Genomic DNA, 27,834 nt, shown 5'->3' on the forward strand with positions numbered 1-27,834 from the left:
CCGGGAGGGGCAGGGCCGGGCCCGGCAGAGCCATTGGCGGCGGCGGCGGCGGGGGCGGGATCGCGGATCGCGGGGCTCGGCTCGGCTCGGCTCGGCTCGGCTCGGCTCGCTCAGCGCCCAGCGGCAGCAGCGGCGGCCGCGGCCCCCCCAGCTCCGCGCCGCTCCGCGCTGCCCCCCTCCCCTTCGCCCCCATGGCCACCAAAATCGACAAGGAGGCGTGCAGGGAGGCGTACAACCTCGTCAGGGACGATGCCACCGAGGTGAACTGGTAGGTGGCCCCCGGCATCCCCCCGGACGGGCAGCGGCGCGCTGGGATTCCCCGTCCTCTGTCCCCGCTCCCCAAAGGGTGACTTCCACAGACCTTGCCCCCTTCTCCTCTTCCCGTCTTCCTAAAGGATGGTTTTTTTTACAATCTATTCTTCCCCATCCACTCCCTTCTCTCCTAAAGACTGTGAGTGTTCAGTGTATTCTTCGCCTTCCCTTCCGCCATTCCAAAGGGTGACTTTATTCCCCTTTCCTTTCCTCCATCCGGAAAGGTGACTTTTAACTCTGTTATTCCCCTTGTCTTTTCCCTCCTCGAAGGGTGACGTTTAAGTACAATGGCTCTACAATCGTCCCTGGAGACCAAGGGGTAGACTATGAAGCCTTTAAAAGGAAGTGCACAGGTAAGCTCCGTCTCGGATGCTTCGGCCCCTTTCCACCCTTCCCGAGGGGCAAAGGATGGGAGGAAACTTGGGAAAATCGGGATTAGTGCTGCTGCTTCCCCGTGCCCGCCCTGTCCTGCAGGATCGCGTTTCCAGCTCCACAGAGTGCAACTCCCTCAAGTCCATAGTCCAGCGGGTCCTTTGTCTCACCCTTAGACTTAAAGTCCTTCGGGCTCTTTCTCCCCTCTTTGCACAACCTTTCAGAGCTCGGTTATAAACCAGATAAAACGCGTGATAAGCACCGGCCGCCTTGTTTGGCAACGCAATTTCAGAGCAAAACCGAGTTGTGGCTAGAAAGATGCGGTCATACAGATCGTTGAGAATGAAACACTTATAAAATTCTTCTGAAAATCACAACGCTACAGTGGCTGCAGGTGGAAGGCTTGCTGGGGATTTTTAGGAGCACGAAACCTGAGCAGAGGGTGGTCATGGCGAAGCCGGGCTGGAACAATACAGCCCTGCAAACAATCGCAGATGTGGCCTTGCACAACCGCAACTGTTGCGGCTCCAGGTTTAAACGTGGCACTCGATTGTTGAGCTGCCGGCTGTGGAACATTCAGGGCAGGAACAAAGCCTGGGGGAAATGAAAATGAATTGAGGAGTGTTTAACTTCGTCTGGTCGTGACTTTTGATGAGTTTCACAAAAGCGAGTTTTGATTTTTATCTCTGTTTTTCTCCTGTCTTGGCTGCTAGTTAACAATGTCACCAAGTGAGGTGAGATATTATTTTTTAATAATACTGGATTATAAGAAGCCTTCCTCATTCAGCCAGCATCAAGTGCAGTCAAATGCTATGATTCACCTGTATTTTCAGAATTCCGTGTCTGAACTGTGGAGGAATTGTGTTGAGCAGTCTCTGCCCTCTGAAGGTGGGGCAGTTCCCAGGAACATCTCAGGGAAACAGCAGTGCCTGTCCCCAGGGCTTGGCTGTGCTTTATGGAGGGGAAGGAGAGAATTCCCAGGAACGGAACTGAGGGTGGGACAGGTCTGATCAATCACAGGAGAAAAGTGTATCTTAGTCCTTGGAAAGGAGCCGTGAAATGAAGATGATTTAGGCTCTGCTCTGATGTTGGCAGTGGGGTCTCACTGAGATCAACGCAGCCACTCGTTTCCAGCTTTCTTGAGAACCTGCAGGGAAAACTCAGAACTGAGTACGGTCCTGTTGTGGTTGGTGTCAGAAGAGCTGATCACTGCACTGCAGGAGCTCCTTCCCACTCAACTCTCTTCAGTGGGCAACAGAAGGGAAAAGCAATTACCTGGAATCCAGGGAATCCCTGGGTTCAGCACTTTGGAAGTTCATGGCAGCAGTTAATTGCTCCCTTGGGAGGTCAGCGACTTCAGGATCTGAGTACCATGCTCTCTGTCTCCTCTCCTGGCCAAGATAACTGAGCATCCCCCATGTCTCCAGACACCTGAGGCTTGCAGGGAAACTGTCCCCATTTATTTTCTCTCCTTGCCTTTATACTGTCCATGTCTTTCTTTTTGTCTGAGCTGATTTTTAATGTTTTTTTTCTGGATGGGACCCCCTTAAGAACTTCCTCTCCTCCGTTCTGTGGTGAAAGGAACCCTTTTCTGGAGTGGCTGAGAAGGCAGAGGGGCTTTGGCAGAGCTTGGGCACGAGCTGGGCTGGATAGGATGAGGATGACAAAGAGTGGGGGCACACACTGCACTCTCGAGTGTGGCCACATCTGTGTGCATAACAGGGTTTATAAACATGGTGTTCAAACCATGCTGAACCCAATACTGAAACATTTTTGCAGGGAAAAAAAATGGAAATATCCTATATTTTAGAAATAAGCCCAGTAAGGGAAGAGTTAAGTAAAGGGCACTTGTGGGGTAGGCTGTGGCTAATTGCTACCCTTTAATGGGGAGATAAATTCCTTAGAGCTGCTCCATTGCTCCCTTTCCCTTCTTTCACTTTCCCTTGGCATGCAGCTGCTGAGGGCTGCTCCCTGGCAGACCAGGGCCAGAGCCACCTCTGGAGCACAGCTGTTGGAGGCTTTAAAAAAAAAGGCAAATTGAGGTGCCTGCTCCTTGGCTGAGAGCTGAAAAGGATCTTCCTCCACCCACGAGTTTGCTGCAATTGGGAAAGGAAGAGATGCAAGTTTTGGAGCCTCCATTTGTGCAGAAACCTTCACCTGGCCTGCTGGAATAGTCAGGAATCAAACCTTGTGCCAGCAGTGAAGTTGGAGCTTTCCTTCCCATCTGGAAGAAAGTAGTAGAGTTGGTTGGAATACTTCTACTGAAACAAAGTCAGTATAGAAGAGTAGCAAGGGGTGGGAAATGCTGTTAAACGTTATTTCCTCTTGATGCTACATCTCTTTTCTCCTGGTCTCTTCCATCTCCTTTTACATTTCACTGGAGGGGAGAAGAGCTGCTACCAATGCAAACAGCTTCAGAAAATGAGATGAAAAGTTTAAAAAACCTTGATATCAGAATAAACTATCTTGTTTTGAATTCCTGTTGTGTGAGAAACACTGCCCTGAAAGCCACAAAGTGCTGCAGCTGCCTCTGGTAGAAGCTGAGCATCATTTGGTGGCTGGAGGTGAGAGCAGGAGCTGGGATTGCAAATCTCAGCGTGCAGAGAGTCACCGTCAGAGCTCGCTCTGTTCCACCTTCTTCACCAGCTGTTTCTGAGCTGCAAACATCCCTGTGCCTCCTTTCTTTAAGAACCATTCTTATTAAATCAAGTGGTACACATTGCTCTGGCTTTGGGCGGGTCCCTGTGTGCTGATTCCTGTGGCTCTGGCACAGGGAAGGGCTTTGGTACCAGTTTGGAAGATGTTTGCCTGTGGTGGATGTCCTGCCTTGTGCAGGGACAGAGGTCAGGGGGCTGGAAGGGGCTCTTGGTAACAGGGCTGTATTTTTGCTTTTTTCCCCCCTGTCCATAACCCTTTCCATGCCCATCACTGACTCTGCAAACCTCCTCGGGGAACCAGAGTGGCTGGGGACAAAGGGAAAGGAGGGAAACTGAAATTGCTTCTTTTAGAGGAAGTAGCAGTTGAGGGAGGCCGTAGCAGAAAGCAGCTCTGCACACTCCCAGCCCTGCTCTGGGGCTGTGGAGGAGCACACGTGGCAGAGCTGCTGAGCTGGGGCAGTGGGGCCCATGCCCTGAGCCAGGAGCTGCTGCTGCCCCTGCTGTGGGCTCATTCCTCCTGTGCTGAACTCTCAGAGACACGTCCCACATCAGACCTGCATCCTACAGATCTGCTGTGGGGGACTTTTCTTCCTTAGGTCTGCACTAAGCTTTGTGTAGGATCAGAAAGGTTTAACAAACAGCATCACTAAACTATCCTGCTTTTCCCATCCCCGTCTGGGGTCAGCAATTGCCACTCTTAGAGGAAGGAAACATGGGAAGAAGAGTTTCTTCAGTGGCCCTTTGTTCAGGGTCCTGGGGTGATGCTGCAAACCCAGCCCGAACCCTGGACTTCTGTGCGTCAGTCGCTGTCGTGCTGCTGCTGTCAAGGTCTGTTTGTCTCAAGACAACTCAAACACTGCCTGGGAGGACCAGACCCTGCTGTAGAGCCAGGAATTCATCTTCTCTGTCCTCCAAAGGCCAGCCCCCTGCGTGTGAGCACCTCTCCTCCAGCCCATCCCAAAGTAAAGCCAGGGAGGTTGGTTTAAGCCCCTGGCACATCCTTGTGTGACTGGGAACGTGGCTGCTGGGGGCTCTTCCTCTTGCAGTCCTGCCCCATGGCCAATGTCCTGCCTGTGCTGGCCCTTGTCTGACCCAGAGGGTCTGGAGCCCAAAGTCGAGGACATTCCCTGTGTCAGGGTCATTAAACACTCTGTAGACACCCCCTGTGTCTTCTGGCTGAGGACTGTTTTGGTTGGGCTTAACAGCACAGATTACCTCTGCATTAAACAAGGACTTAATTCAAGGCTTCTGATCCATTTTACTTCCCAGTTCCAGCTCTTGCCTCTGCAGATGGCCTGGCTCCAGAGGAAGCATTAATTTGGTGGTTAGCACGACGTGCCATCAGTACACTTTGAAAAAAAGCAGCTGAGCTGGTGCATTTGGAGCCAGAAAGAGATAAAGAGTTGAAGGTTATTGTATGGAAGGATGTGACAGCTCTTAGGATTTTTTTTTTAAATGTTTTTAATTTCAACGTCTTATAACTGGGCTGGTGATGCTGCTGCTGAGAAGAGTGGAATGAGTTACAAGTGAAATGACATCCTGTGGAACTTTTGTGTGTGTCTGTTGTACCTGACTGCCCTGGACATCACCTCAGTGTCTGTATTATGAAGCAGCAGAGCATCACATTGGCTCTGTCTGTGGTTTAATTTCATTTTTTTTAATGTGTATTCTGCCATTAAGCAATGGAGTGGTGGGAAGACTGTATTTCCCCCCCACCCCACCCCATGCCATATGTGAACAGCTGTTTTCAATGCATCTCTGACAAAAGAAATAATGAGCCTTTTATTTGGAAAGCCCCAGTCCAGATAAATAATTGCAATGACAGCATGAAATGGGATAGTTATTCATGTGTCTGAAAAGATCAGCCCAAAACCACACTGGGCATTCAGCAGCAGGAAGAACAGAAAATCTTTGGTCTGAATTAAATCCCCTATAAAATAATTTGGGGGTTGACATAAAGTATTAGAAAATAGAAATAGAATTGGCTCCTAATAAAAATACAAGTTTTTTTGGGGTTTAGACCAATTGTCCCAGAAAGCCTGGGCTGCACATTAAAAATGCAGGAGCTGTGAGTTGAGAGATCACCAAGGTTACATTGGCACCTGCGGTTGTAGGAAAGATTTGTAAAAACACACGAGGACATATAATGAGATAGGTGCTTATCTGCATTTGGCTGCATCTTAAGTTGCTAAAATGGGCCTTGTAAATCAATCTCCTACTGCTTTTGTTTTTCCTCCTCAGTGTTCATCTCTCCTGCTTTCCCTTACTGGCTATTTAAAGGAAGACCTGGGGCCACGGGTGGCTTATGGAATTTGTCACCGTGCCCCTGTGCCCTCCCTGCCTGTGAGGAGTGCTCCTGGCAGGGTCACAGCGCTCTCCTGGCCACCAGCTGGAGCCCAGGCTGGGACAGCCTGTGGGTTTGGGGAATATTCTCACTGATCTTGGTGGGAGTAACTCAGCAGCTCCTTGTTTTTGTGATGTTTAATTAAAATGTCCTGGTTGTGGCTCTGCCTTTGTGCTCCCGTGGGGGGCACAGGAGCAGGGGAAGAAGAGCTTTGTACTTTTTGCCTGCCCTTTGTTTTGGGGCCTGCCTTCTGGCCAACCAACACCACCATTCCTCCCTTCAGGGGAGACTTGGGTCCCCTTCTGCTCCCACTCTGCCCCCAGTGTCCCCCCAGGTCAGGAGAGAAGCCGTGACTGTCACTGGGGTACCAGCAGCCCCCTGGTGCTTCACTGGAGCAGAGAAGGGGTGTGAAATGACTGTGGGGTCATTTTCCCCGTGCACTCGTGTCCCTGCACTCACAGCAGCCACCCCGAGTCACCTGGAGAAGGTTTGGTGCCCCAGCAAAGCCCTGGGGTGGCCCTGGGGTGGCCCTGGGGTCAGCCACATCTGGGATTAATTCACATTAATGAACATGTTGGGGTGGAGCAAGGCAGCCCTGCACGAGATCTGTGGGATTTGTGCTGGGTTTAAGAGGAAAAAGCAGTGTAGGAAGAGGTAGGGAACGTTTCTGTCTGCACTTGTAGCCGCGTGATCACGAGGCTGACTGAAGAGGTGGAAAATTGACAAATTAATCTAAAATTAATTCAATTGAAGCAAACAAATTAAATCTTCGTGGAACCTGTCACGTGCTGTAGTAATTCATGTTGGACAGAAGACAAAAGCGGGTCAGGCCATCACCTGCCTTGCTGCCTGTGACCTTGATTCAGCAGGCAGGTGAGGCTGGGAGCTGTGATTTTATCGTGGCACATCTCTGCCTTGGCCATTCAGAGCCCTCAGCCTGGGAACCGTGAGGGTTTGACAGGGTATTTCTTTCCTGCAGTTATTATCTTTTACTGATGACTCACTGCATTTTAACCTAATGGGGAAATTTTTCAGTGCAGCTGAACCAAAGCACTTGAGTGGAGGTAGAAAAAGGGAAGGATACCATGAAGGAAATCTCTGTAGTTTGGCATCGAGCTTTGTTGACAGCCAAGGGCAGCTTCATCAGTATATTTGGAAAATCCTGCCTTAGTGATAAACAAAGAGTTTGGAGAGAAATACCAAGTGATGCTCGTTAAGGTATTCATTGAGCTGCTCATTGTTTGTCCAGCCATTGTGAAAGGAGTCGTGGTATTAATTGAATTAACATTGTTAATTTCTGCTGCTTGCATCTTGTGCAATCTCAAAGCTGCTATTTCCATTCTCCCCAGGTCAGTTATTCACTTCTCTCTGCCCTGAAATTCATGTCTCAGTGGTTGGGAAAGGGGTTGCACAGCCCTGGGCAGGATTTCCTCTTTCAGGGGAATCTACGCTGCCTCTCCCTGATTTGTTCTGCTCCCCTCACTCCCAGCAAGCTCCTAAATCCACCAGGAGGGGTTTTGTGTGAGGAGTGGGTGGTGGATGGTAATGCCTTGAGATTTCTCAGGGAATTGGCACTGATGGCATTGATGACTTCCAGCGTGGGGAGTCGATCTGGCAGGGCAGAACTGATTAACTGTGAAAGAGGAAATCTGGGAGTAGGGAAGAACTTGCGTTTTGATCCCCTTATCACTCCGAACACGCTTCAGACTAATTGTGAAACCCAGCCACTTCTGCTCGGGGATTTTGACCTGCAGTTGGAGAGGCTTATACCCAGGCTGAGCTGAAAACCTCTCCATCCATCCCTGATGCCCTTTTAGGAACAGAGAGATGTTAATTGCTCAGGGCTGCGATTCGGCTTTGTGTGCAGTGCCATTCACACGGCACAGCGAGCTGGGGCATCACATTTGTGCCAAACAGCCTGGGCTGAGAGCTGTGGCAGCTGAAGAGCCTGCTCTGCCTCCAGGAGGGATAAAAACTCCATGGGGAGACAGGAGGAGACAGGACCCAGCTGGGGTGGGACCCCTTCAAGCCCCCACAAGTGGAGCAGCACAAAAGTCTGCCCAAGAGGTGACTCAGAGCCCCAGTCCAACCTCAGCTGCTCATTAAACTTACTGGAACTCAACACGGTGAAGTAAGAGTTGTTCATGCTCAGGTGATCTCATGGATAAAAGCTGGAATTGCTGGATTTGGCTCTCTTTAGTGTCACAGAGCTGCTTTAACCAGGATGGGCCAGCACTGGAAGTTCTGCTGAGAAGCAAATCCTGCTGCCAGTGAGCTGTGGGTTCATGTAAATTTGAAATTATTCTGACAGACAAATTCACAGAATCCCAGAATGGTTTGTGCTGGAAGGGGCCTCAAACATCATTTTGTTCCACTCCCCCTGCCATGGGCAGGGACACCTTCCATTGTCCCAGGTTGCTCCAAGCCCCATCCAACCTTGCCTTGGACACTTCCAGGCATGGGGCATCCCTGGAACTTCCTCTCTGTGCTGCTATGAAAAAGCAATGTTTTTTCACATTTATTATATTTTTCTATTATCTTAATTATAAAGATATTTATAATCTGGGTATATTATTATATACCCAGTGACATATTTGCATCCCAGTGTATATATGTATATATTTATATCCCATGGCTCTGTGACAGCCTTTGTTACAAGGGGCAGGGATGAAAGCCTGCAGGCTCAAGGTGGGACCCAGGGCTCCGTGGGAAGGGCAGAGACACCATTGCAGTGCAGGAGCACTCCATGACATTAAAGGGCCTTCCCAGACTGTTCCCAGAGGATTTTCTGGGAGCACAGAGCAATTTTCACAGAGCAATTCTGGGCAGAGCGTGGCCTCCTTTGCTGTCAGAGCTGGGGAAGCAAGGCTTGCTCCTGGATCTGTTAATTGTAACGTTAGGGGATTTACTGTCTCGCTTCACCTTGGGTATTTCCTGGCTGTCGCTTCATTTGTGGTTCTAATCAATCTTGGGAAGAGGATTTACTGTCAGAATCAGGAGTCTCCACGTGCATTTCTTACACTTACAGTAGCAGGGTAACTGAGAGAGAAGTTTTGTTTGCCTGCATTGTTGATACACGACTCTTTCTCTCCTTCCAAAGATCCATCTGGATTTTTCTTCTGAATAAGATCTTTCTCTTTGTTTCAACTTTGAAATCTTCAGAGGATTTTGTTCTGGACACTGCACTGGCTCACACACCTCCCTACATCCATTTTCCAGTTTGCCCAGTATTACTCAGTCAGTGACCAAAAAATAAAAAAGATCAGGGTGAACGAAACAGGGAGAGCAGAGGCAGATTTTTTTTCAGATTTAAAAAAGTCTTCTCTTTTACCAAGGGGAGTTTGTCTTTGTCCACACTTTGGCAAATCAAAGCATTAAAGAAGCTCTGAGATACGTCAGCTTGTGAAGAATATCCCAATTTTATTTTTTTTTTTAAAGACAGATTTCTAGCAGCTTATTTTCTGGGGATGAGCGATTTAGAGCTGCTTCTCCCCTGTCTCCAGAGCTCTTGGGGCTGTCCTGGCTGCTCGTGGAGCGTGCTGGGGATGTTGGCAGCCATTCCTACACCTGGAGCCCACGTTTTCACCTGGCAATTAATCAACCCTGCAAATCCCTCTGAGGCACGTTGAACTGGTCACAACAAGTGTGCCAGGATTACCAGGAGTCTGCTCAAACAGCAGGTTTGTTCTTCTGGTTTGAGTCACCTCCCTTCAAGGGCCTCGAGTAACCTCTGAGAGATGAAGAATTGATTAGGATGATTAGGAATATTCCACAATTGCACAAGTGTCCATCTTCTCTGCTTTCTGCCCCTCCTGGTGGGAGGCTCCAGCATCCCTTGGAGCCTGGGGATGCAGGGGGACGGTGCTCCTGATCAGGAAGGCTTCCAGCCCGGCTCTGTGAGTCACCAGGAGATGGAGGAAAGAGCTCTCTGAGATAAAAGTCTACAAGGCTGTCACACATATGGCCAGGCTGAATTAGTTTGGTGTGATGCAGCACAAACCTGCTGTGAAACAAAGATCAGCACAGTTCTAAAATCCAGGACTTTTCCCTCCAGGGCTTTGGAAGGAGTAGAAAAACACACCTGGGCAAGTAATTGCAGATTTTTCTTTTCCTCCTTTTCCTCCCTTCCTTCTTGTAAACTCCTACTACAAGTGAGCCAGAAATGGATGGAAGGAGGGAGAAAGATCAGATTTGCACAATGGCCAGTTTCTGGTAATGTTATAAAATGTGACCCTAATCCTGCTATTCTGTAAGAGACACCAGGGTATCACTTTCCTCCCTCCTTCACCAGACCTACAGATGAATCATTTGGCTGAATGTGTAACTGGGGTTAGCTCTGTGCTCTTGACCTGCCTGCTGACTGTATTTTAGCCATTTCCACTGTGATGTGGGGTGTCCAGCACAGCCAGTTTCCTCCCAGTAACTCATAGAACCCAGAGGAGGCTAACACAGGCAAAGCACACCTTGCTAGCACAGGGTGTGTGAGCAGAGCCCTGTACTGCCCCCTGATTCCCAAATCACGGCATCAGTGCCTTGCCTTGGTGTTTGCCAGCAATAGACTCCCCCTGGAAAAGGGGAAGGCATGGATGCTCCTGGTTTTAATCAGTTTGTCCCTTTTTGCCTCCGCAGATGATGTGCGATTGTTCGGCTTTGTCCGATTCACCACCGGCGATGCCATGAGCAAGAGAGTCAAGTTTGCCCTCATCACCTGGATTGGAGAGGATGTCAGTGGCCTGCAGAGAGCCAAAACTGGGACTGACAAGACTCTGGTCAAGGAAGTAGTACAGGTAACCTCTTCCTTATGCTCCTGCCCAGCAGCTCCCATCGCTGTTTCTGTACAAACACCAGCAGGAGGGAGGGAGAGGGAAGGATTGGCTCATCCTCCAATTTAGGAGTTAATCCTTTGAAAAAGAAGACAGTTTCCTATTCCTTAACATCTGCCCTTGGAGCACTCAGGCATAAAGAAGCACCTTTTGAGCTTAAGGCTGCCTTAGCTATTTCATGAGGAGGGAATTTATGCACTCCCCTCCTTGTCACCCCTGAGATGTCTCACATCCCCTTCCTTCATATGGAAACAATCCCGCACTGAATGATCATGAGCAGTATTAAGCAGGTAAAATTAAACAGGAAAACCCACACCCTTGTTTAAACTTCTCTGGAGGCCTTTTGTCTTTGCCCAGTGAATTTGTGGAGTTAATCACCCAAAGTCTGAAGTCCCTATTGTACCAATTAACTAACTCTTAATGGCTAACTAGATGTGAACAGGCTTTGTTTGGCCTTGGGTGTAACAGGGGAAAGAGAAATGTGCTCAGTCCAAGTGAGAACAAACAACAGACAGCAGAGAAGTGACTCCAGGGAGGCTGCACAGAACCAGAGCTGAAACCTGGCTGTGATGGAGAGGATGCTGATGCATGGGATGTTTCTTCTGGAGAAGTATTTAAAGCAGGATTTTCTCTTCCAATGGAACATAGAACCGGCTCACCAGAGCCTTGGAAATGGTTTTGTTTATGCTCTTGGAGGACAGGCTGATGATTAAATTCATCTCCCTCAATAACTGAGCTCTTGCCTCTGTAAAGAAATCTCCCAACAGGACACTGTGAAGGGTGAGAATGAAGCCCCCCTCAACTCTCTGGTAGTTTATATGATACAGAAGATTACATTTTGATAAGAAGAATGAAGAAGACAACACATTCCTGTCCTTCCAGAAGATAAACTCTGGTTTATCTTTCAGAATGACAACGACTCAGAGGGGTCTGTTCTCCAAAGAAACTTCCAGAATGACACCTGAGAGATAGGAAAGCAAGTTTCTGCTCATGGGAAGCAGCTGAAACTGTAATAGTAGCTGAAGATGAAATTATAGAGTATTAAAGAATGACTCTTACGTGAGTCACTAAGCCCAAGATTTTCTTTAAAATTGGTTTAGACAATGTATTCCTGTTGAGTTGAACAGCATTCCTGAGCACTGTGCTCAGATCTGTCCCTAGGTCTGTTACATATAATTTGCAATTTCACTTGCTTCATCTTTGATTAGTAGTCTGTACAAGTTAATAATCTGGTGGAGCATTAACCATTCTTGGCTGTTACTTAAAAGCTTTCATATTCCAATTAGTCTGTACTAAAATAAAAACCAATACAACTGGTGCTTGATGCACTTTTACTGAGCAACCTTGTCTATAAACCCCTGCAAAGCATTTCTGAACGTCACAGCAATGGTGATCTCCTGTCCAGAAGAAATTATCATGACAAGTATTTTGAATTGTTCTTGATATGCAACTGAATCCCTCTGAGTGGAGTGAGATAAAAGCAGAACTATTTTCTTCTTTTTATGCCTGTGACCTTGCAGATAATCTGTCAAAATAAACAAGGACAAGAAAATCCAACTGAAATCTAATGGAGAGAATTTATCCCAAAGCTATTTCACTCTTAGGGAAATACTTAGTGAAATTGCTCTTAGTAGCTCCCTTGACCTTCAGGCACATTCTCAATCTTATGTTTTTTACAGAGATTATTTGAGATGTGAGTTGTACTTAGTTATACATAAATATGCTTGGGTTTTTTTTTTCTGTAATGATAAACTACAAATCTGAGTCAGTGCTGGTTCATCATTTGGAATAAAAAAAAAAACAAACCTCCCTAAGAAGGGAGGTTTTTGGTCCCTGAGCAGGATGTAGGTGTGGCTGGGCTCTCTGCAGCTGGACCCTGTGGAAAGGTGGCACAAGGAGGTTTTTTGTACAGCTCTGATCCACACAAGGAACAAGCTGGGATTCCAGAAGAGCAGCTCCTCACTCTGAGAGCCCTCAGTAAAACCTGAAGGGCTCTCACCATCTTGTTCCATTTGCCAAAGCAGCTGTGGGTCTTTATTTAAGACCAAAGTGTGAGGGCATGCCTGCTTTATTTCCTGTGCCATGCTGGTGAGCTGGGGCTGAGCTCTCAGAGCTGAACAAACACCATGAAATGCTGCTGCTCCTGTGAGACAAAGTGAAAGCCAGCCAGCCCAGGCACCTCCTGCCAGCCCTGGGATAAAGAGGATGCCATGCAGGGATCCTTAATGGGCTCCCAGAAGCACCTGCCATGAGGAAAACACAAGGGACATTAACTGGTGAGGAGTGGATTATGAGCAAAGGGATGAAATATTAGGAAGCAGAGAGAGGAACTGGGCTGCCCTGGCTTTTGTGTTCCTCCCTTGGAAGGGGGAGCAGGTGCTGTGAAATCCGTGGGGAGGTGGCTTGGGAAGCAGTGCTGATAGTGAGTGCAGGAGGTTGCCAGAAAACCTCTCAGGAAGAAAGGACAATTGATTTTTAGCTGTAATAACTGTAAAATGACAGGGATGGATCTCATCTGCTACAAATAGCTGTAGTTTTCTGATCTCTGCTAGATGAGAGTCAGGTCTTCTGGCCCCATGTGGACCTACGCTTATTTCCTCTTTAATGTTGTTGGAAAATGGGTTTTGGGTTTATTGTATTTCTTTTGGATTGTATAAAAATCCATTTAAGGAACTATCAGGAGCATTTTTATTTTTTTTTCCCCACATCCATTTATTTTTCCATCCTTTCCTCCTTAACTCAGCTGGAAATCTTGGCTCAAGCCTGCAGCCTGGTCCAAGTAGTTCAGCTGGGAGCAAATTAGAAGTAAGGCCAGGATGGGGAACAAGTATTTATCTGTGTCTTCTTAAGGGTCTGGCTAAGCCTTGCTGTGTGAGACTGCTGTGCAAATGGAGACAGGGAGTGGGGGGACGCACAATTCCATCTTTTATCCACTGGGCTTCTCTCCATGCCAAGGACAGATCTAATGGGGGAAGAAGAGGCACAAAATTTCCCATTGCAGGCGGTTGTTTAAGATGTTTGGGAGATCGTTTCTGGGGTGGAGCCTAAACCTATCCCTAGAAAAATCTAAACAAGTGGGAATTTATGGAGCAGTGACTTCTGCCAGGCTGCATCTGTTTGGCAGCAGCAGGAGCCGTGTGTCACCTTGTGCCCAGGGTGACCTGGCAGATGTGTACACAGAGCCACCCCACGGCACTTTGGCCACCAGACCCCACAGGATGAGCCCAGGCACAGGGAGTGCTGAAATGGGATGGTTTTGATGTAAACACCAAGGAACTGGAAACAGGAGTTGGTTTTCCTCTGAGTGTTCCTTCCTCTCTGTGAACTCCGTGCCCTTCATGGCTGCATTTCCTACCAGGAGATTTTAACTCTTCCTTAGGCAGGGGTCTTTTTCCTGACAGGACTGAACTCATGTCCTGCAGGACTCTCCCAGCAAAGGGACTGCCCAGCCTTTGCCAGTTTGTCTGATTTTCCATGGATTTTGACTCTTTTCTGTTCTCATCAGCACTCCTTCCCCCACAAAGTCATGTGCTCTGTTATTTCCCTAATTCATATTCAGGGTAAAACAGCTCTGTTTCTGTGAGCAAATATTCAAGGCATTTTATTCATCATTATTTTTGGTGAGGAATTCATCTGGCTGTCATGATGTCAACAGCTCTACTGAGTTCCTGCTTTGCAGCTCACACCCAGATATTCTTTTTGCTTACCTTTCCCTTTTCCTCTGGATTCCTCACTGCACTGATGATGGGTCCCAGGAGGGAGCACCCACTGATGGGGTCCCTGATCACACAGAATTCCCTGTATGTGCTTTGGTTTTCTCGTATCAGTACAGAGTCCTGACCAGAAGATTAAATAGCTAAATTAAACCAGAAGGTTTAATAGCTTTGTTAGAGGCAGTCAGGAAATCAAACTCACAGGGAGCAGCTATGTCACGGTGGCTTTGAGAGTTACTCATGAGGGTGAGTGAGATCCTGCTGGGAAGGCAAACTAAATTCTGCTTTTTGACTGTTTTTCCTGTTCTGGTTTACTATAATGACCATACCAAATGGATTTGGATTCACAAGAACTCCCAGTCTAGAGAAGAGGGTCAGAATCAGCAGCTCCTCATTGCCCTGTGTCTGACACACAGACTTGTGACTCTTCCAGTGGGATGGAGCCCAGACAGGGAGAATTTGCAGAGCAGCTGAAATGCAGCTCCCAGCGCTGAGACAAGTGTTTGCCAGAGGTTTGGACTGGCTTCTCTCAGTGTCTGGAACTGGTCCATGTAAAATTGGCAGGGAGTAGATTTGAAGAGAGGGTTTTTGCTGAGCTTGGAGTCTGACAGCTGAGAGCAGGAGCAGGTTTGCTGTAGGCCTGGGACTCAGACCACGCTGGAAAAGAAACCTGGGAGATGTCATCTCCTCTGTTCTGCATCTGCACTGAGGATGGGGGGACCATGGGAGTGCTGACATTAAGCACAGTAGAACTGAGGGTTCTGAACATCAGCAGAAGCTGCTCCAAGCCCCAGTCAAAATAAAATAAAAAAATGGCAAGAAGCTGCTCAGCTACCTGGCACCATCTGTAGCTGCTGAGAACCCAAGTGTCTGTAAACTACACAAGGGTTTTACTCCTGGCTTCAGGTTTCCCTGGCTGGGATTTATAAGGGCCTCTGCAGACCTAGTTTGGTACAATATCTGCACCACACAGATTTTCCCTTGGGCAACTTAGGGAAATTTTATGGCCCATATGCTAAACATTCAGGGCTTGGAAGAGGAAGAAAATCTATTCCACCCTTTTTTTTCCCCCTTTTAGCTGGCTGGAAGAGAAGGATCGAGCTTTCTGCACAGATTTCATGCTTCCCAGGGAGGGATGCAGGCTCCTTCTTTGCTCCTGCATGGTTGACAGGGGGGGATGGAATCCCAAAATTGTGATCCTTTGCTGCTCAGGCACAAAGAGGAGCTGGTGTCAGAGAGGTGCACTGGAGAGCCACGAGTGAACCTCAGCATTTCTGTGTCCTGTTCACTGATCTGAGAGGCAAAGCAAAGAGACTGTGCTCACTGTTGTGCTGTGAGAGTGATAAAGATAAATGGCATCATTGTTTTTGTTATCTGGAGGCTGCTGGTGACTGGGGTGAAGACAAAGGCTAGAATTCACTGGCAGGGCTTGCTGTGGTTGTAGAAAGCCTGGAGTTGTGGGGAGGAGAAGGGAAAAGGAAGTGGAGGATGTAAGATGAAGACACATGTCAGCAAATCAAGGGCCCAAGCATCAGAGTTATGCACTGTGCCTCAGGATTTGCACCCTGAACAAAAGCTCAGCCCCAGAGAGCTCAGACAGTAAATTCAGAGTGATGAGGGAGGCTGTGGCTGGAGAAGGTCAAGCAGGATGTTAAAATCAGAAATTCCAGGCACAAAACTCACCAAAAGCATCTTCCCTCCTTGGGGCCAGGCTTGAGGAGACACCGTGCTGGGTAAGAGCCGCTGTCAGGAACTGAGGTGCACCCTGAGAGAACAGAATAAAACACAGTTATTAATAGCAGTGACCCAGATTGCACTCTGAGGGTACAAATCTGGCACAAGAGGTGGCCCAGTCAGCTAAGAGGATATTTAAGAGTGGCTGGGAGCAGAACCCATCTGGCCACTGCAAGGGGGATACTGTTCATTCCTTGCAAGGTGTCTTGGTGGTGCTGATGTGAAATCGTGGCTGATGCCCACGGATCATCACCCAGGAGTCATCTGGACAAGTGTCTAGTTGAGAAGGCTGAGTAATTATATTTACTTTGTGGCACATGTAATTAATTCTCCTCCGTTTGGGCATGAGTGCACTTGCAGTTTTAATTTCAGAATCAGCTGGATTCTGCAGAGCGGGTATTGAAGAAAGCCCTCCCCACATTTATAAAATACATTTTTCATGGAATCCCTCTCAGAAATGGTTTTATGGACCTGCCTCAGTTCTCACGAAAGCAGGGCAAAGACTCACCCTGAAATCAGGTAGTCCTGGGTAATCTGCTTCCCAAGGTGAGGCAAATTTGTTAAACATGGTACCACAGAAAAGGAATTGAAAGGGCTCAGCTCAAAACCTCAGTGAGCATCAAACAGCTGAAAATCCTGGAGCTGGTTTTAGCAAGAGCTGAGCTTTGCAGCGATCTCACCCTGGAGACCTGGAAGTAGGACACTCGTGAGCATGACTAAATCTGATGGTTTGGGCAGTTTGCCTCTTTATTCCCATCTCAGGAGAAAAAAAAAAAAAAAAAAGGATTTGTTTTTCTCTAAAAAGCAGCGAAGTCTTTCCCATTTTCCCTGGACTCTGCCAAGGTGTGGCTGAGTGCCTGTGCTGTCCTCACGGCCAGAAAGCCGAGCAGTGGATCAGGCTTGTTATTCCCTGCGCTTTGTGCAGCTGCCCATCAGCCAGAGCAGGGCACACCAGGCTCCTGGAGCTGTGCAGCCACAGCAGGGGGAGGAGGAGCTGTTTTCCTCTCCATTCCATTTCTCCCAGCACATGAAAGAGGTGCTGAGGCTCTTTCCCTCTGCATCCTCCTCCACCCCCTCCTGTACCCGGCTCCGATCCCAAACGGAGACCCTTGAGATGCTGCCAGATAAAGAGCTCTGCCGTGGCTGAGAGTCTGAAGCCAATGAGACCCCCCCTTCCCCTTGTGCCAGGGCTGTCCCAGTGCCAGGGGACCCACACAAGGTGCCTGCAGCTCTCCCAGAGCGGTGCCTCCTTCCCCCATCACCTTTCGGGGAGCTCGCTGCCCCGGGGCTCAGGCATCGCAGATTTCCCCAGGCATCAAAAGCGAAGCTGCTGGGATTTTAATTCATGTTTTTGGTGGAGAGCAATGGATGCTTGTGCTTGTCATGCTGGCTAAAGCTCTGTGGGCTTGGGGGAAGGGAGACTCCTGCAGTGTTCTCAGCTGTGGTTAGGAAGGGGAGGAAAATGCTAAAGCAAGCAGCCTGTTTGTGAAATGGCTGTGCACACATATGGATGCTGTGCCAGCCCTGCTGGGAGGCAGGAGGGACAGCCCCCACAAGGGAAAAAATCCCCGAGGTGCCACTGCTCTGAAAAGAGCCCTAAAGACACCCTGGGATCCCATTCTGCTGGCAGAAGGGTTTTGTGTGTTCACAGCCTCACATCCCAGCACGCTGCCCGGGGTTTGCCCAGCTCCCAGGAGCTGCAGAGAGCTCTCCAGCAGGCAGAAAGCTGCCCTGAGCACACGAGTGCATTCAGCAGCGTGTCCTCAGAGGTCACAAAGCGCGGGGCAGAGCCTGTGAGCAGCAGCAGCAGTGTCTGGGGCAGTGTCCTGGCTTTGGCCACAGCTGGAGATGAGGGCAGGAGGCACTAAATGCACTGTGTGTGCTCCTGGCAGCAGTCCTGTGCTCTCAGTGTCCCAGAGAGGCACTCTCCCCGCTGCTGGCAGGTGTGACACTGTGCTGCTCTGGTTTTAGGAGAAGGGGCCCTAAAAAGGGCACAGAGAGGATTAGTGACTTGCCCAAGATTATGCTGAGGGTCAGTGGCGGTCAGGAGGTCAATAATTTGAGGTGTTTTAGTTCACATACTGCTTAGGGAGCTTGACCTAACCTGGCCTGTGCATCTCCAGGAAGAGCTGCTGCACCTGCACTGGGTCCTGCAGCCAGTGGCTCTGGGAGTAAATACATAACATTTTTCCAGGTTAAGTGTTGGGTTTTGCTTCACTAGCCCTCTGTCTCATCCCAGCCACAGGAGATCAGTGTATCCAGACACCCAGGGGAGTTGGATAACCCATCTTCATTCAGCTATGCAGAAAATATCCCCCTTTTTTAACTGGCTCTTTCTTTCTCTCTTGCAGAACTTTGCCAAAGAATTTGTGATCAGTGACCACAAAGAGCTGGATGAGGATTACATCAAGAATGAGCTGAAGAAAGCAGGGGGGGCTAATTATGATGCACAGACTGAGTAAAGGCAGGAACCTCCTGGCACCATCACCTGGATCTCAAAGGGAGGGCAAAGGCACAACAAACTAACACACCTGAGAGATGAGGCAACTGAACTCCCCAGCTTTCTGTGGCTGCACCTAAGAACTCCCTTTTTTGCGTACAGTGGATTTTTATTTTCATTCTCTCTCATGAAACATTCCTCTCTGGGGCTCTGTTTTTCTTTTTTTCCCCCCTTTTTTTACTCATAACTCTGTCCATGTTCTCGCACCTGTGGAATTTAGGTTTGGCTCTGCTTTGGTCCTATTCAGCCCTGTGTTTGTAGAGGCTTGCCACTGTGTCCTTCTTCATGTCTGTGTGTTTTACTTGGGCTCAACATGGTCTCTGAGGGAAGAAAGTTTTGGGGGAGCTCTGAACATTGATTACTTTAATTTTTGAAAAATCTATTCTGACTGATATTCTTGGGAATAACATTATTTGCTGTTCTAGGCTCAGCTTGAGATGACTTCCCTCAATCTTTGATTAAATCATCTAAGCAGAAATGTCCAGCTGAGATGTTATCTAACAGCTTAAACGACAAAGCCAACAAACAAAAAAAAATTCTTTGACTCCTGATAAATGGGAATAAATTTGCCTTAAACGTTGCTTGACAGTTGCTATGCTCTGTGCTGCATCTCTGTCCCTCCCTCTTAAAAATAAGATCCACCACAATCCTAAAGTGGGTTTTGTTGCTTTTTGGAGGTATCACAGCACAGTAAACTGAGGGGCTTAGAAATGTCTGGACACTTGGTCACTGTTTTGTGTATGTGGGTCTCTGGGTTTGTATTTGACTTTCCTAATGCTGGGGCTCAGGAGGTGAAACTGAAATGCATAGATTTCCTTTTTCAATGATGTCTGAAAAAAATAGCAGCTGCTGAATCCTGCCCTGCCCGTCTCCCCCCAGGTTATTTTGCAGTTAAACACAACATCTTCAGTTCTTTGGGGTCTTTGGCAGTGAACATCCTCCAGCTGGGACCAAGAGATGGAGCAGGGCAGCTCCATCCCAGCTGGGGTTAAATATTCATCAGCAGAGGCCCAGAGAGAACCTGGGCTCAGTTTGGCACCAAACTGTTTGTGGGGGCTTCTTTGTATGGCTTTTGTTTCTCCATCAAAAGTGACTGTCCCCAGAATTACGTGTTGGGAGAGACTGTGGGGCTTGGCAGTCAGCGCTATAAATCCATTACAGAAATAAATGTTTTTCAAGAACAGTACTCAGCAACTCTGTTGTTCATTTACCTTCCCTGCAATAAGCCCATATTTAGGAGGTTTCTTAATCCTTGGTGTAAAGCTTTGAGCTCCTGCAATCTGGGGGCTGTCAGGAGAATTAAACACTGGCTTAGATGTAAAATGATCCCAGTGCCTGCAGCCCTTGTCTGCTCATCTCTGCTCCGAGAGGCAGAGGTGAGCACAGTGCACCTGACACACTTTCTGTTCAGCAGCTCTACATCTCCATTTCCAGCGCCAAAATACCAAGTGGGAATTGTAATTAGGTCAAAGAGAATTTGACAGCCAGGGAAAATAAGTGTAGAGAGGTCAGGAACAGATTTGGGAACAAGATCAACACTTTCAGACAAGTTTTGCAGCTTCCTGTACAGGGTTACATGGGGCATTACAATTCTGGACAGGACTTCCTAAACCTTGCCCTGAAAGAAGGGAAATAGTTGTTTTTTACAGGAATGACAGCAGGGACAGGCAAAGCTAATGGGAAGGAGCTTTGAAGAGAGCCTGTGATGCTCTGAGGCTTTCCCTTACTGGCTCAGTGATAAACTTTAATTTGACATCCTGTGGCACAAATCTCAGCCTGTTTTGAAGCCTGGCAGCACCATCACAAGAAATTCATCGGCACCAGCTGTGGTGGGAGCTCAAGAGGGAGCTCAGCAGAGGCAAATCAGCCTTCTCAGCCTTCAAAGGCATCTCAGCAAGACCAATGGAGTGCTGGGTCCAGGGATGGAGGAAGTGGAGGCATTACCCTGGCTCTGGTTGCTTTGTTATCCTTAACCCAGTTCTTAGAAGGTGAAAAACCCCATATTCCCTCTTTGAATAACCTCTGTGGTGTACTGGCACATGGATTCTCATGCTGACCACAGGAATATCAGGTTTGCAGGCACTAGTGCAGCACTGCATGAGCAACACATGAGAAAAATGAGTAGGAATTACTGATTTGTGCTATGAGGATAAATCCTTATGGGGGAAAAAAAAAATAATGTAGCCTAATGAATGAGAGTAATAACAGTTTTTTCCAGCCTCAGTTTAATCTTTTAAGGCAGGCTATGTAGGGATACCACCCTGCTGATGGTATGAGGAACTTTGTGGGGAAAAGCTGGGAGGAGATGCACAGGAGCATTGCTGCTGCTCTGCCTCTGGGCTCGCTGGGTCAGTGCTGAAAACCCACCAGGGAGTTCTTGTTTGTGCAGTCCTGTCCCTTTGCCAGCACTGCAACAGCCAAGTTAATCAAGTCCCTGCTTGTCAGAGCCTCAGTGGAACAGAAGATTGTCTTGGTCACAAAGAATGTCCTGGAAACACACCCAGCCCGAGCTGATGAATGCACATCCCAGGGGGGATGCTTGGGAGAGTTTGGGACAAGAAGTGTTTCCAGAATTAAATGTTTCGTTCTCTCTGTACTTCTCATTCCTGAGGAGTAACCTGAATTAGCCATTAAACGGCTTTGTTGATTATACTTCAGTATTGGGAATGGCTTTCATTTCCTTCAGGAGAGTGGCTTTACTGGTGCTGTGTCAAGCCTTTACACTGCTGGTAGGAGCAGCTCAGCTGGCCCAGGGGCTGCACAAGCCTGGGGTAACTCACAGTCTGTTCTGCAGCCTAAAACTCATCTCTGGGGTCTTCTCCTGCTTGGCTGGGAAAGTCCTTACCCCACAGTGTTTGCAGGCATTCTCCTTCTGTGCTTACAGTTAATAATGAGAGAAACAATTGGCAAAAACGGAGCAGCAGAAAGGCTGGGACTCGAAGAGCAAAAGCTTGAGATCAATTATTTGTGGTGGTTTGGGATCTCACGCTTGGCATATCACAAGAACAGAAAATAAATTGGAATTTGTCTCTGTTCTGAGACCCCAGGGGAGCTGAGTGGCTGCTCTGATCAGATGCATCAGGGACTCTGCTGTGGGTTGTATTTTAACCCAGAGTGGTGGAGACAAAGAAGGAATCGATAATGCCTATTTTTGCTGTAACACTGCTCATCAGGAGCTCCCAGAGTGTTTCAGGAAGACTGGAATCACAGAATCACTAGGGTTGGAAATTCCAAGATCATCAAGTCCAACGTTTGGCCCAACAATACCATGTCACCTGAACCAGAGCACTGAGTGCCATCTCCAGCTGTTCATGGAACAATTCCAGGGATGGTGACTCCACCACTTCCAACGCCTGACAATCCTTTCAGTGAAGAAATTCCGCCTGAAAATTGTATTTTTACTTACTGACATAAACCAGACTGCACTAATGTTCCTCATGGAGCACAATATCTGTGTTCAGGAGGGTCCTTTCACCATGGAGCAGGAATAGCAGCCCTGGCAGTTTGAGCTCTGGCTGTGTGCACTCCTCCCCTTACCACAGCACAACACTGCGCCCTGGGATTGATGCTAGCCCTATATGAGACTTCATTCCCTTTTTTTCATTTTTAAGGCATTTTTTATGGAGTCAGGTGCCCTGGTTTTTGTCCATTTAGTATTCAAGGCCTGGTTTATCAGCCCTTTCCTTAGGCTCTAAGGGCCTGCTGCTGCACAGAGGCTCGAGGGCTGTGTTCTGTGGTGTCCCTCGTGTCGTGGCTGTGCCTCTCCCGGGGCTGGGACAGTGTCAGCAGTGCCAGCAGCGCCCTGGGGGCTGTGTCTGGCAAGGAACAGATGGAAATGCATCAGTGGCTGCTTTATATTTGGCACCACGGAAGGATTTGCTATCCCTCCCCATTAGGAGTGCGGCAGATCCGATGCAGAATCCAATTGTAGCAGGGAGGATGCAACAGGGCTGGGTGAAATAGCCTCCAAAAATCTTGAGTAGAGTCAGGAAGAGATGAGTTAATTCCAGCCAGCCCTGGCTGGGGGGTTTTCTGCAGTGCAGGCAGATGTGGGAAGGGAAGGGAGAGTGGATGACACCCCAGGATGAGTTTAGGACACCAGGGAAAGCTTTGGTACCCAGGGAAAAGTTTGTGCTTGGAGCATGGAGAAAACCAGGCTGCAGTGAGTCAGAGCAGCCTGCAACATGTGAGCAGCAAATTCCCACTCAGAGGAGGAAGGAGACCTTTGGAGATGAGAAAAGAGCTGAGGCTGGCCCCTGGAAAGAGCAGGGGTTTTACAGCCTGCTGTTCCCAGGGCTGTGCAATGCCAGATCAACCTGGGCTTTATGGAGGCTCTGCCGAGGGCATCCCAGGGGGATCTCATCCCATCTCATCCCTTCTCATCCCATCTCATCTCCCCAGCTCCAGGGGGTGCAGTGGTTTACAACAGGGCACCCAGCAGAGAGGGGTGAAGGGACACGTGGGATATTTGGGGAGTGGGCTTACAATTAATAATGCAAGAAACAACTGGCAAAAATGGAGCAGAAGGAAGACTGGGAGACACGAAGAGCAAAAGCTCAAGATCAGTTATTTGTAGTGCATTTGGGATCTCACGCTTGGCATATCACAAGAGCACAACATAAATTAGAATTTGTCTCAGTTCAGCTCAGTTTAGTGCTCTACCACACGGCACAAATAGGGACATTGTTTCAAGGTGTAAACTCAACTCCAGTCAGGACAGGAGCTGTAAACTCAGCTCCAGGCAGGACAGGGGCTGTAAACTCAGCTCCAGTCAGGGTTAGGGCTGCAAGCTCAGCTCCAGGCAGGACAGGGGCTGCAAGCTCAGCTCCAGGCAGGACAGGGGCTGTAAGCTCAGCTCCAGGCTCATTTCTTTGCCCAAATCCAGGGACTCTCATCTGGCACTGCATCTCCAACAGAGCAGGGGGAGCTGGAAGCAGGGACTGGGGGATCTCCCACAGATTTCCCCAGCCTGGAGCCAAGGGCCTGTGGAAGGGGATCTCTTACTGAGCTATGAAGTGAGATCTCCTCTGCCCCAAATCACACATTTTCGGGTGCTCTCTGGTCCAGAAGTGTGCAGTGTGTTATTGCAGCTCTCAGCTGTGGCTGCCCCTGGATCCCTGCAGTGTCCAAGGCCAGGCTGGATGGGGCCTGGAGCACCCAGGGACAGTGGAAGGTGTCCCTGCCCATGGGAGGGGAGGAACTGGATGAGCTTTAAGGTCCCTTTCAATCTCAGTCCAGTTTGGGATTCTGTGATCTCAGACTTGGCTTTATGGCCCAGTGAGCCAAACCACCAGAGGAGGTTTAATTGCAGCCTGTGTATGGCTTGGTGGGAATGAGGGCAATAAATGACATTCACAGCCCACTCAGGCCTTCATCCCTGTTTTCTTCATCTTTCCCAGATGTTCATCTGTTTCTGGACTGGAGTAGCTCACTTTGCTTGACTTTCAAGGGTTGGGTGATTTGTGTAAGTTTATCTGGGCTGGGAAACAAAGAGAAACCTTCCAAGATATTTCACCTTTCTCCCTCTCTCCACCATCAAAATGTCCAATAAAGTTTTTCATTAACCTTAAGACTTCTTCAGAATGAGAGCAAATTTCCGTGAAAGGCAGCTGAAGGGAACAAACAGCATCTGCTGTGCAAATATTAAATACGGGCAGGAGATGAATGGACTTATCTCCTTTATCATGATTAGCCACATTTCTGCCTTGTAATTTTGGCCTATCACTCAAAAGAAACTGTAATCAGGATGTAATACATCCTATTGGCAAATTACAGCCATGCAGCTGTTGGAGGCAGCAGCTGAGCCCTTCAGCAATTTAAACTCGGTTTTATTACACTGGGGCAAGGCTCCAGTGAGTATATTGGTGACATGATTTAAAAGTAATAAGAGTTGAATCTTGTCCCACTGAAGTTAATCCCGAGGTTTTCGTGGGAAGAAGCGTTTTGCCAAAAGCAGGAACCAGAGAGGTCTCAGGGGTGTGCTGAGCAGGGCGAGGCTGGGAGCCAAGGGGCTGTGGCGAGATCAGCCCAGAGCAGAGGTGCAAACGCTGCCTCCTCTCCGGGATTCCTGGAAAAGTTCCACGTGAGGAAAGTCAGATGAAGTCTGACTGCAGCATACAGGGCTCAGACAAGATTTGAAGCGTGCTGTGGCCAAGTGTGAATTTCCAGCTCTCCCCTTGAATGTAGCAGTGAAGGGTGTGTTACCATAAGGAAGAGCACCAGAAGTGTGTTTAACTTAAAATGACAATGTTTCAGTTTTGCTCAGTTCCAAACCAAGACAAAACTAAAAGCTTGTGCAATTCTTGAGAGCAAGAAACCTGCAAAAATCCCTAAAGTTTTATGCAAAAATTCCTGGTATTTTTTCAAAAATTAACCATAATGCTTGGTCATAAAATAGAGTCCTACTACAAAGTCACAAATTATTCTGTGGGCTATTAGAAATACCTTGTAAGAGTAAGAGAAGCACTGTTCTCTTTTCTAGATGCCAAGTGACTCTTGTCTGTTTTGCAGTGGGAGGGTTCCAGTGCCCATATCTCTGTGTGTCAGTATTCCCTGCACTACCAGACAAAAAGCTGTTTTCCACATCCATGAGCTGCCTGTCACCACGTTCTGCTTGAGAATGATTTGCCTTTTTTCCCCCTAACACTTTTAGTTCAGTTGGAATGACAGGGTTGATGAAAAACTTTTTGGGCTGAATGAAAAAAATAATTTTTAAATCCTAAACCAGCACTTTCCTTCTCTTGTAAGCTGTTTGCCAGGAAGCATCCTGCATCTGGCTGTGTCTTCCTTCTAAAACACAAAGTTTGTGGAGAATCCCCCTTGTGGGTTCTCACTGGTTTAATATGGATAGTGATTTGATAGGGATTCTCAATGGTGATTGTATAGAGCAGTCAGCTTATCTCATATCAGAACTGTAAATCAGATATGCCACAACATTTATTATCTTTATCTCCCTTATTTAAGAGCTCAAACCTGTCAGATGAAACCATAAATCTGCTCCTTGCATCAAGCCTCTTAATATTCCAGTTGATGTTTGTTTCTGAAAACTCTCTGCCAACATTTCATTTTCCTCTCATACTGACACCTAATGCCTTAAGTGCTTGGAAAGATAAACACTGGCTTTAAGCAGTACAATCTCATGATCAGTTTATCTGAGGATTATTACACGGGTGCACAGAGGAGTCAGTCACAAATTGAGCACTTTTTGCTGCTGATTTAATTGCAGAGAATGGGGAGGAATGGTCTGAGAATCACTGACCTGGGATGTAGAGGAGATTCAACTCACAATTTTATCCAATTAAAACCTGCTGGGGTGGGACACCAGGCTGTAACTGGGACCCAGGCTGGGGGTGAGGAGAGAAGATGAATTTTACTGGGGGCTGAACTGGTGTTTTGTAGCTGAGCACAGCAGGACAGACCAAGAACCAGTGGCAAAAGGCTGAAGACAGACTAACTGAAACAACAAAACAGACACAAACATTTTATAAGGGAAGGTGATTAACCTCTGGAAGAAATAAAACAATTGACTGATTCTCCTTTTCACTACAAGGCAAAGCAGGAACTCTCTTCAGTAGATGCTTGAATGAAACACCAACAATTGGATTTAACAAATGGGAAATGCAATTGTCTGCAGTGCACAGATGATTAGATTTGATCTCAGCTCCCTTATGAACTTTAAGTATCTTCCCTGTCTCAGGTACAATAATACAAATTCAAAATTCAAAGTGCATTTTCATAGAGCTCAGATGCATTTTCAGTGGCAAGGCAAAAGTGAGCCAGCTCTGCTCCAGACTGGGCAAACAGCTGGAATAAAAATGTCTTTAAGTGTTAGAGAGCTCCAAAGGCAAAACTCATCTCTCAGAGCCATGGGATCCTCAGCCTTAAATAAGGACACACAAGCCTTTGTTTGCTGCAGTGCTCTTTTTCCTTTTCAGCCCCATTTTGAATAGATTAAGTTGCCTGAAGTAGAGTTTATGGCTTACAACAAATGCTACTTTCAGCACAGCCAGAAAAGCTGGAGTCTTCCAGTGGAAAAAGCATTTTAGAGCTGACGTTGTATTAAAATAAAGCAGCACAAGCTCATCCCCTTAAATGTAAACCAGGCAAGAAACCAAGAAAGTTTTATTTTAGTGCATATTGGACTGAAATGTAGAAAAGAGTCTTCCAGATGTGCTGGGAAAGAGCAGTGACAGATTAAAACAAGGTATGGGACTGGCCAGTGCCCCCCAGCTCTGCCCTCCTGGCACGTGACAAACAGCTCAGAACCTGCCTGCACATCACTGAGTGTTCCCCTCAGCACATGAACAGAGTCTGAGAATCTCTGAACAGGAGAAACAGCAAGAAACAACAAATCCTTCACTTAGCAGAGGCACACAAAGCAGAGCAGCCACTCCAGTGTCTGCAGAGCTCTTGCCACACTCCTGCTCCAGACAGGAGCCTTCACTCAAGGCAGGAGGGCACCATGCTCAAAAGCTGAAGTAAAAGCAGTGAAATGTTTGCTCAATTTTCTCTCATTTCCATTCAAGGCTTTAACTGCTCCCAGCAGTCCATCTCTGTTTGCAGAAAGAATGAGAGTTACTCACCCATCCCTGCGGCAGCACACCAGGCCAGGGGAGGAGCTGCTCACTGGTCACTCTGCACGGCAAATCCTGGGCAAAATGACAATGAATAAAGGTCAAACTGAGCTCAGAAGAGTCCAGTTAGGGCAACTGCCAATTAATTATTGCCCAGGTAATGCAACCATCCCTAATATCAGTGCACACCTCTTAGATTCCTGTTCCAAAAAGATATTTTTTGGTGAGTTTAAAATCTGCTTAGTGGAGCAAGTTCCCCATTCTGCTTTCACCAGCTTGCAAACACCTCACACAGGCCAAAATCCTCCTGGGGTTTATCTTCACTGGAAATGTAAATCCCAACAAACAACAGAACAGCTTTCACTGCAAACTTCCTTCCCAGGCTTAACTGTTCCCAAGGCTGCTCCTGGTGACATTTCTGTGCCAGTCTGACACTTCTTTCTTTCATTTGGTTGCAACTTCTAAATCTGACCTGCAAGAGTGATCCAGCAATAATCACAGTGCTCCCTTTGGCTGGGTTCAGTATTTGAACTGGGTGCAGCTCTGCCTGCACGAGCAGGTTGCCAGAATTACCACCCAGTTACAACTCTTCTCAAATATACACAAATAATTCCTCCAAATTCACATTTCACTACATTATTTATGCCAACAGATGTCAAGGCAAGAACATGCTGGATTGTTTACTGAAAACTGGTACTGATTTCAGTTTGGGAGTACATTCTCCTAATGAAGAACATGTTAGAGACGAGGATGTTTTCAAAACAATTGGCTCTGTCGTGTTAGACGTTAAAAATAAAGATATGCTT

The 27,834-nt window shown here is 47.8% G+C and overlaps 1 protein-coding gene and 1 long non-coding RNA gene across 2 annotated transcripts; one reads left to right on the forward strand and one right to left on the reverse strand.

The window, feature by feature from the left end:
• The first annotated feature begins 114 nt into the window (after nt 1-114).
• On the forward strand, nt 115-19,641 carry COTL1 (coactosin like F-actin binding protein 1). Its single transcript, XM_005528167.3, has 4 exons — nt 115-268; nt 583-665; nt 10,315-10,472; nt 18,307-19,641. The coding sequence occupies exons 1-4, from the start codon at nt 192-194 to the stop codon at nt 18,415-18,417; spliced, it is 429 nt and encodes a 142-aa protein (XP_005528224.1). The 5' UTR covers nt 115-191; the 3' UTR covers nt 18,418-19,641.
• On the reverse strand, nt 14,656-27,521 carry LOC148183127 (uncharacterized). The gene is made up of 3 exons (XR_015773808.1): nt 27,218-27,521; nt 27,038-27,103; nt 14,656-15,986 (listed from the first exon to the last, which is right to left on the reverse strand). It is a non-coding gene; the product is annotated as an uncharacterized LOC148183127 (long non-coding RNA).
• Nucleotides 27,522-27,834: the final 313 nt, after the last annotated feature.

This window comes from Pseudopodoces humilis, chromosome 14 (genome assembly GCF_049639895.1).
Source record: "Pseudopodoces humilis isolate 2021_Gansu_Grassland_sample_001 chromosome 14, ASM4963989v1, whole genome shotgun sequence".
Taxonomy (NCBI): Eukaryota; Metazoa; Chordata; class Aves; order Passeriformes; family Paridae; genus Pseudopodoces; species Pseudopodoces humilis.